Source organism: Odontomachus brunneus, unplaced genomic scaffold (assembly GCF_010583005.1).
Source record: "Odontomachus brunneus isolate Ranch 3 - 2012 unplaced genomic scaffold, Obru_v1 Obru_scaffold_051, whole genome shotgun sequence".
NCBI lineage: Eukaryota > Metazoa > Arthropoda > Insecta > Hymenoptera > Formicidae > Odontomachus > Odontomachus brunneus.
In genome coordinates, this window is record NW_022639501.1 from 2,066,153 (window position 1) to 2,076,618 (window position 10,466).

Genomic DNA, 10,466 nt, shown 5'->3' on the forward strand with positions numbered 1-10,466 from the left:
TTCCATTTAAAAAAATTAATGTGACCTTGACCTGACCTTCGCTACGCAACCCAAGGTCAAACTGATGTGATCAGTAAATACATCTTTTTAAACGCCACAACTTTTGTCTGAAACATTTTTTTGTAAAACTTATATTTTTCCTGATATTCGGGCGTCCCGGTACTTTCCGAACACCCTGTATATATATATATATATATATATAAAAGATTATTGCACGATTTTGAGTGATAATGCACTCATCTTCTTTAATTAATAATTAAAAATCTATGTGATTATTTGCAAAATGGTAGAGGACTTTTTTGTTCAATTTGACCTAAAGTATAAGTACACGACGGCAGTCGTTGCTATTATAACTCATTTACCATATCCTGCATGATCATTCATAAATTTTCTACAATATCTCGATAATTATTGCGAATATCGCAAAACGATATAGGACTTTTATGTTCATCTCAAGCTGTTCTACGTCCCCAAATGCTCGGAGGAGAGTGAGACACCCTATGTGTGTGTGTTCAATGTAAATATATGTACATATATTTTATGCTGAAATTTTAAATATTTGTATTTAGAGTCCAAAGAGAGAAAGAGAGAGAGAATAGTGGGAGTGATTAGGTACCAAGATTAAGTACGTGTCTGAGCATTGATACTTTTACCTTGTACAAAGTGCATCTACGCGGAGAGCGACGTCGCGTGCACGCGCACTGAGACGGAGAAAATGAGAATTCAGAAGGAAACGTTTATGACACGAGACTGATTGCGAGATTAGCGGAAATAGTCAGTGCCGGTGATTATTAAACGACCGAGGACGACTCTTACCGTTTACTACTAGTGCGCGACTACTATTATCATTATCGCGACGTTACTACGTGTACTGTTTCAACGAATTCTCCCTCCCTCCCTCTCTCTCCTCTTTTTATCTCATCCTTGAATCTGTAGCAATTAAATGAGATCTTGCGGTTTTTATCTATTTACTCTCTTTTAAACGCGCCCCTATTAGCGCACGTCGAGTCTCGCTTTCATCGGGGTCGTGTCCCGGTAATGTCCCGATTCTTACATTCAGGTCGCCGAAACAGCGAATTTCGGGGTCGAGGGTGAGGAAACTAGGTCATATCGATCGCGGAGGCCAGCCCTCCGTTGTCGAGGAGCGAATGTTGAAGAGATTGGTTGCCACGGTTTCTCAACCAGCGGCTTGACAGTGAAAATGATACGGCGCTTCGTACACAAAAGAGCCTCTCTTTCCCTCTCCATCACCGATGAGAAATAGCGAGGAGTCAATAAAACAAAAAGGAACAAAAAACAAAAAAGAACTATCGAACGATCGCCTCTTCGCTGGATTCGCCAAGAGAGCGTTGCTTTCGTAGCAGCGGATTTATCTCGATGAGACGGACACGTGGCAGAATGGAAAGACGAGGATTACACGACCGCGTGCTTCTCAGCAACAGTAGCTCGAGAACCAGAGTCAGGGATTTATCTCGTTTATCTCGCCGATCAACCGTATCGATCTCCGCGCGCGTCGACGCGCGCGATAAGCGAAAGGCGGGCGCGAGGAGATTTGGACGTGAAGGAATTCGCGTCGACGAGCGTCGTCGCGTTTCGAGACGAGCCGTGACGATAACGCGACCCGTGGCGGAAACAAAACGCTAATGTACGCAGCGGGGTCTGCGAAATAAAATGAGATCCGGCCCGAATGGCGCACTATCAGCGATCGTATTACTACCAAACGCGGATCGGCCCGTGCGCGTTCTCGCGATAACGAATAAATTATCGTGAAACGTCGCAGAGTCTCGCTCTTTCAGTCAACCGCGATAGCGCGCACGACTTATCGCGAGTCAAAAAGAAAAGAAAGAATAGAGAAAAGAATAAACGCACATACACAGACACACGTTGACGTTCGAGCGAAAAGCAAAGCGAAAGAATGCCCGAGAAGAAATGTATTCTCGCGTTTCCCGCGCGGCGTTATTGGCGGTTATCATTCGGTGCAAACTCGCTCGGAAATAATCCCAGCCGTCGACGTACACGCGTATTCTGACGTGTACAGCAACGGCTCCGCGTACTGTCACGCACGTGTGTATTGTTTGTATGTAAATGCACCGAATAAAAAGAGAGAGTAGGAATGCGACCGCCACGCGCGAACCGAGCGCGATGACGAGCGCAACTGGACGAAAGAGGGGGGGGGGAGGGGAATCAAATGACAATAAAACGGCAGGCATGATAAAAATGCGATCCGAATCTTTCCGTGTTCTTTTATGTTCCTTTGTTTTGCACACATTTGAAAGTCAATGGATCGTAATGCCGTACACGCGCTACACCTCGACGGGAGACCTTGAAGACCGCGACAAATCGGAGAGCGTATCTGGATTCCTCACGCAACGAGGAGCGCGTTGCTAATTCAATTAGCGGAACGAATAATCAACGAACAATCTCTCCTACGCTTCCAAATAGACTCCGCTTGTCCGTGTCCCGGGATTCTGTGATTCGTCGTCGCCAACCGAATGGTATCGCACACAGTACTGGAGTTAATCGCTGCATCATCTTGAAAATCACTCATTCGTGGATGTACTCTTTAAGTGATCAATGTAAGCGAGATATTTCTGTTGCGGCGCTCGTATTTCTTTAAATTGGTATCCATGCGGGAACCGAGAGCGACAATCACAACCGTGACTGTTACATGTTATCAGCTTTGACGCCTTGTGCGAGTGAGTGTTTTTCTTCGACAAATTTTTTAGTTTTACGTGCACTGAGAAAAAATATTTTAGGATTTATTTGTATATGGGACAAAAGTTTATTTCACAGAAATAAAATTTTTCTTTTTTTTTTTACATAAATTCACTTTATTTTGCGGGAATGAACTTCATATTCCACAAATAAATTTTCAAACATTTTTTTCCCAGTGTATGTCCCGAAATGGATTAAAATATTGCATTGAATTCGAAAACAAAGCAAACTCGAAAGCAATGTTATATTGCTTCGTCTAAAGAAAAAATTCCTACCCGTGAAATAGCAGATAGAGAAATTCGACAGCAAGATTCCTAAGAACATATTGAGAAATTAGAGTGAATGAAGGGTAAAATGAAGAAACGGTGTACAACTGCAGCAGACGACAGAATCCTCAATAGAATTGAAAAATCGCTGACTAACATTAAATGAATTAAGGCGTGAGTGAAAAGAGTTATCTGATGTTGCAGTTAGCAGTCGCACTTCATCCAAAAGAGCTTGTATAAGTGCTCGAATTTATTGGATGATGCGATAATTAATGCCTGTACATTACGCTCAGAGTGATTGGAACAATCACATTAAGAATGAAAATGATCCTATTAATCAAAAATTTCATAGTGAGAGGAAGAATACTTGAAAAATAAAAGATGTTTATTCGTGGCGGGTAAAATAGCATATTTACGAATATCAATGTACATATATAATTTACTAATATCAATGTACATATTTTTACACTAAAAATAAATATTTGTCAAACTAAAAAAATATATATTTTTTTAAAGGTCACTTTTTATTAAAATAACTGTTTACTTAAAAATAAAAGAATTTAAATTTCACAGTAAATATATTATTTTTTAGTACCTAACGAGTAAAAATATTTTATCTTTTCTCTTAGAGTGTAGATTGAACAAAAGAATAATAATTAGAATAAAGCGAAAATTTATAAATATATATTCCTATCGGAAATTAAGACAGATACACTGACAGGGAAAATAGCAAAAAATATTTATTCAGTGGATGCTAATAACATGTTTACTTAAATCTCCAAATTCTTTTGCCTACATAAATAAAATAAAGAATTGCTTTTGTAAAAAGCAACACGGTTTCAAGAAAATGTATGCCTTCTCATTTGAAAGAAACTCTTCCTCAATGTAAAAATATGCATGTTAGTTCAAGTAAATATGTGATTAATACCGGTCTAGTAAACATTTCTTATTTTTTAGGTATTTTTATCAATGCATCAAAAGATACGCTCAGTATATCTCGAATATCCTCCGATTGATGTAAACATTTGGCAGGACAATCCTTCTAATTGTTGCAATTGAAATTACGATCGGGCAGATGGATTTCTTGCAGAGTCTCAGTCGCGTAAAAAGAAAGAAATCACTATTATCGATAAGCTGCAAGTACATAATTTGTTCTTTCTCGGTCTCGCGTAATGAAATCCTTACGTTACGTAAGAAAAGCGAGCGGATCTGTTACCTATTAGCATAAATCTTATTTACGAGGTGTGTTCCCCCGAAGGATCGCTGAAACTTGCCGTCCGCCTCGCACCACCACGTGTGTGTATGCGTACGCATGCATGCGTGCGGTCGCATAGTGTTATCGGTTAATATCTTTCTCTCGCGTTAAATTTATACCACGCGCGTCGCGATATTTACTTAGCAGACCTTTAAACCTATCGTTTGACTTGGTATACTCGCGAATGCTATCGAGCCGCATTCTTATCATTGTACGTCGGGCGCACATGATAGCCGATGGAAATATGAGTCGCAAAAAGCAGCGGCAGAAAATCACGAAGATGATGGCGACGGAGTCATCAGTCCCGGGTCGCGTTTTCCAGTGCCAATTTCCTGGCAAGTTCATAGCGTTTTAACGCGTTCGTCGCCCACGGTTTCTTTTGGAAATTCTCTCCACAAATCACGCGCATTACATTTGTTTTTATGTAACTCTGTGTGTGTGTGTGTGTGTGTGTGTGTGTGTGTGTGTGTGTGTGTGTGTACTTGGTTTATTTAAATGCAGATACATTAAAAAAATGTCGTTCATCGTCACACACGTGACGTTGACATCGAAATCTTTTAAGTGAAATTGAAAATTTTTTTAGGGAAAATGTACTTGAAGAGAGAGATCGATACGTTACACACATGTGTGGCACTGGTAGCGATTCGGGGTCGATTAATTCGTCATTGGAAAGGTGGAATTTAATTAATTTCTCTCCCCTTTCTTTTGGTTGTATTTTTATAATTTCTCAAACCTTATGTCTTTCATGATTCTATGAAATATTGAGATTTAGGTTAATAGAAAAAAATTCTCAAGCTCTTACAAAGATTTAAAGGAAATGAAATGGAATGCGTGGGCAGATTCCGCCTTTCCGACGACGGATTAAAATCCATGTATTTGAAAGGGCTATGAGATTACACTGTAAAAGCGCAATGCTCTTCGACACACTCAGCGAATATATCCGCGAGGTCTTAGTGAGTTTCACGGGCGGGCAATGTGTTTCCGGTTCCAAACGTCGAACTATCGACGCGCGAATCTACTTCAAGACCGGTTTCGCCAAGGCCAACGAAAACCCTTCGCTGCAACGCGGCCGGGAATCGGGTCTGTCCGCTGGTTCTCCGAATCGTTATAACGGCGACGTCGTATGAAAGAAAGCAACAAAAAACGCGCGTGCTTAAGGACGAATTTACACCTTGGCAGAAAACAGAAGCCAATCAAAACTCGTAAAACTGGTGGTCAGATGGTAATAAACAGTTTCTGCTTTTCTGCTAGCGCGAGTTCTGATTGATTTTTGTCTTTCTGTCAAGGTGTGAATTCTCTCCAAAGTGGTGTCTACAATGAGAACTTAAAAAAGCCATAAGACTTCAGTTTTAAATCTTAAAAAATTGACCAATCACAGCCAAATAATGAAAAATACAGCCAAATGAGAAAAATAATCGATTGTAATTAGTTAATTTCTTGAAGACCTGGACATGCAGAAAAACTTAAGCAGTAAGCAAATTGATCAATCAGTCAATTTTTCCATGATTCGTGAATCAGCGAGTGTGATTGGTCAATTTACTTACTGTTTAAATTTTTTGTGTGTTCCCGGCCTAAAGGCCCATCTACAATGAGATTGCCAGTGGACAGTAAGACGTAAGCAGTAAACAAATTGGCCAATTATATTCGATTATTCTTGTAATAATCGACTGTGGTTGGTCAACTCGCTTACTGCTTACGTTTTACTGCCTACTGCCAATTCCAATGGCCATTGTAGATGGCCCTTAATGTTTATAGTTTAAATTCTCATTATAGACACCGTTCGACGCGTATAGGGATGACTCGCTCTCGCTCGCTCTCTCATGAACGAGACCGTGTTGTTTGGTCGTCGAAGGCAACGCCGGCAGTGGCACGAGATGGGGGCGAAAGGCGCGGGCGAGGGTCTAAATTACGTGTCGGTGACTGGGGAAGACGGCCGCGCGGCGAGTCAATGACGAACTTCGGAAACGACGTAGTTGCGCGTAACAAGCGAGTGCGGCTCACTTCGCGAGATATCGCGCGCCCACCGGCTCTGACTCAATTCCCCGACGATAAAAAGCCTATCCCCTTTTTCGGTCGGTCGGCCGGCCTGTCCGTCTGTTTGTCAACGCGTTCACGTACGCCGGGCGGTTACGTAATGGCGCGAGAAAGGTTTGAGGAAACGCCGGATGCCGAGATCGCGCAGAGATATCGGATCGTGGCGGCTCTCTTGTGTTTCTCTATCTCCTACTCCGTCCCTCCTCACACATACATATACCGCCGATTGTTTTTATATTCCCTGAGGGGAGAATGGACTTTACGCCCTCGCCTCTGACGCGAAGAGATAACGCGCTGCGGCAGAAAAACCTTGATAAACCATAACGACGCGACCACGATTGACCGCCGAGACGAGCGCGAGACGATGCGAATCTTATCTGTGTGCCGCTTTTTACAGGTCGCGTCTCTTTCTCTTTCTCTCTCTCTCTCTGATGGAGCAAAGCGAGATAGACGCATAATGACGCGCGTGGTTGTCCGCTTAATCGCTCTCTTGCCTAGCTTAACATACTTACTTGATTTTCGGGGCCTCCGCGTGACGAAGACGTCCTTCGGCCTCTTCCGAGCTGCGTTCCTTGCTTGGCGCGCACGATGTGCTCACGTCACGTGCTCACGTAAAAAACAGCAGAGGGAAAGAAGCGACGCGTCGCAGTGTTTCGCACGCTCAGCGGCGACTCATCAAGAGAATCCGGCACTCTACTACTAATATCACTTTCTACCACTACCCGTTATCGGTGTCCTTCGCGAACATAACACTGACAGGAAGCACACACACACCACGAGTCGGCACGTAACGACGAGGGCTACGTGCGTCGAGCGCGACACGCACGCGACACGGTGTTTACAAATGCGAACTGTTGTTCTGGTCGCGTCCCCTTGACATATCGCAGGATCGCGTCGTCGCGAGAGCACTCAGCTGCGCAGCTTTCGCACAGGTTTCGGCGACAGAAAGGACGAACGTGCGCGCGTGTACGCACGCATGCGGAGAAAGATTGCCGGTGTGAGACTTGACCTTCAAATCGAAGCCGTTGGTCTCGCGGTGCACGATGTGGTGTGACGTACCGCCGGCGAATGCCGACCGATTTCGAGTCTCGCGGGCATCGATCGTCACGATCGGCGTTGAAACGTGCACTGCCGCGCGTCGCGCCGCGCCACAACCGAGACTGCGAGCGCGTCGCGTTCGAACTATCTCCAAACGACACAATACTGCCATCTGCCGTCGGCACTTGGAGTCTACTCTCGATGCTTTGAGTACGAGTCTCGCAGTGCCGCGAATCGATTGTCGATACGAGTCGCTCTCGAAACTCGAGATGCGAGACTCACCTTGCCGCAAGATGGCGACATGTGTCCCGATTTGATTGGCCCGCTGGAATGGCCTCTCGGTGGATGCCTTCGCCGAAATTGGATTGATGCCGTACGATCTCGTCGAATTCAGCTTCAGATAGTTTCATTTATCCGACAATACATTGCATAATTGATGCGATAATAAATTACGATATTTGATCAAGATTATATTCGCAAAATTGAACGCGTCTCCTGCTTATAGAATGTGATACAAGCTTTTTATAACCTGTATTAATGGTTATTACTCGGAACTTATCTCAAATGAGATACTCAGACTGAAATTCAGAATCAGATGAGAGTTTCTCAGTTGAATCGCGTTTTTAGGGCCGATTGTTCCAATCTCTTGGTAAATTACCTGACATATGAATCATACTACTGTCCAAAAAGTAAGACCAGTTTTCAATTTAAATCGCGCGAGTAAACCGCACATCATAAATATTTTTTTTCTAAGTTGGCAGCATTGTGACAGACATCTGTGACAAATTTCATGTCAAAACATTCATTACTTTTTGCTTTACGCTTGGTTTTGTACAACGCTAAAAGTGCATTCGGCGATTTTTACAATGTCTAATTATATTGAGCAAAGAAGTTGCATTAAATTTTGTTTGCGGAATGAAATTTCGGGTGCAGAAACGTTCAGGATGTTGCAGAAAGCCTTCGGGGACCATGCTTTGTCGGAAAGGAATGTTTACAAGTGGTATAAACAGTTCAAAGAAGGTCATGAAAGTGTTGAAGACGAAGAGCGTTCCGGACGACCATCAACCTCTACCAATGAACAACACGTCAAGAAAATCGAAGAGCTTGTGCTTGCTAATCAACAAAGAGTATTATTTGAGTGTTATGCGTCGTTTGCGTGAAGCTATTCGCAAGAAGAGGCCAGAATTGTGGGCAGACAATTCTTGGTTTTTGCATCACGATAATGCACCTTCTCACACTGCACTCGTTCTTCGTGACTTTTTCGCCAAAAATTCGATCCATATCGTTCCACAACCACCATATTCGTCTGATTTAACACCGTGTGACTTCTGGCTATTCCCGAAACTCAAAAGACCACTGCGGGGAAATCGTTTTGAGACGATAGAAGAGATACAACGTTACAGAAGAGATACGATCGCTACGCGCTCTGAAAGCCATCCCGGAAAGCGACTTCAATTCTTGTTTCGAGGACTGAAAAATACGTTGGCATAAGTGTATTGTGTCGGGAGGGGATTACTTTGAAGGCGACGAAATAGATTTGGAAGAATAAATATTTTTTTAAATAAATAAAAACTGGTCTTACTTTTTGGACACAGTAGTATATCTGTCTTCGTTTTTCCTTCCTAAATTGGACAGAGACAGACACATGATTTAACTGTTAGGTAACTTACCAAGAGGTTGGAACAATCGACCCTTAAGGTCCTTGCAGAATGCCAGGCAATAAGCAATAGAAATTCGAATTGGTAAATTAATTCTATTTCTTGTTCCTATTGGCTAATATCTATTCCTATTGTCTGTAGCCTGGCATTGTGCAAGGACTCTTAGGGATATAAATGTCGCGTGTGTATCATAATTTCAATGGAAAATTTGGACTTAACTCTGAATAAAAGTCTGAGCATCTCACATGAGAGAAGTTCAGGTAACAATTTTCAATACAAGTCTAAATGCGTTTTCTTGAATACCCAGTAAACACCAACCGTAACATTATATCATAATGTAATTTCTCACTCAGTGATGTACAACTATTAGGTACAATATATGCTGTACTGAACTCTTACGTTGTTGAATAGGAAATTATGACATTGATGTTATTCTTAGCATTATCTCAATAATGCTAATTATAATAAGTTATAATTTCCTACTCAACGATGCAACATATTGGACTTACATTATTGAGTGGGAAATTTCATTGAAGTAACGTTACTTTCGTATCATGTTTACTGGGTACTTGCATAATTAAAGATTGCGCCGTGACCTCGTCGAAGATCGTACTGGCTTCGATCCTTGGCCAAAGGGATTCACACATCGAGTGATTAATTTCGCTCGAATGCTTAAATAAATATTGTACACCTCGTTGGCACACGTTAATAATTGCAAAAAATGATCGCGAGATCGATAACAGACTGATTTCAAAACGATACTTCGCGCGAAGCAGGGATACACGTGACACATGGATGTCTGGTTGAATGAGAGAACTATAATTTATATAATTTCTTCTCCGGTTGACTTACTGGCCTTCTCTTATTCGTAATGATCACGCGCGATTATCTCGGGAAAAGCACCGGCGAAACCTCGCGAGGCACCACCGGTGGGCGCGGTGCGCCACGTTATCGGTTTGTGCCATATTTGTCGGTTATCTCGATACTCGCGCTTTCGCCGACGGCAAAATTAAACAAACTTTAATAATGGCTTAATTACAGACGCTATACTCACCCTGTGGCGCTGCTTGTGCCTGATGCTGCGCCGCCGCTCTCTGCAACAGAAAGACCAATGCAACCACTTAGAATAGCGTTTTTCACTCCAGTACGCAAAAATTATTGTTTGCTGCTCGAGCAGAGTCAGGTAGCGCGGTAAGTACTTTTGCGTCGCGGATACCTTAGCGTCAAATCGATTTATCGAACAAATACACAAGTCCCAACGATGTAACGTCATTTCGCGATATAATACTGAATAACAAAGCATTAACACTGGCGATAACGTTAAGTAATGTTATCATCTCGAGCTTACGCGCAAGTGTCCGCTTTACGAAAAAAGAGAGCGAGAGAGAGAATAAGAGAGAAAGAGAACTAGAGAGAGACACAGAAAAAGAGAACGGAGAACGAAAGAGAGAGAACGAAAGAGAGAGAGAGAGAGAGAGAGAGAGAGAGAGAGAGAGAGAG

The 10,466-nt window shown here is 42.6% G+C and overlaps 1 protein-coding gene across 2 annotated transcripts in view; it reads right to left on the reverse strand.

The window, feature by feature from the left end:
• LOC116845382 (dentin sialophosphoprotein) overlaps positions 1-10,466 on the reverse strand; it is a 71,139-nt gene that overhangs the window by 27,928 nt on the left and 32,745 nt on the right. For both annotated transcript variants that reach the window (XM_032817970.1, XM_032817971.1), the window contains exon 7: positions 10,021-10,060. In XM_032817970.1, the coding sequence (XP_032673861.1) occupies positions 10,021-10,060 (40 nt within the window). The remainder of the gene's footprint in view (positions 1-10,020; positions 10,061-10,466) is intronic.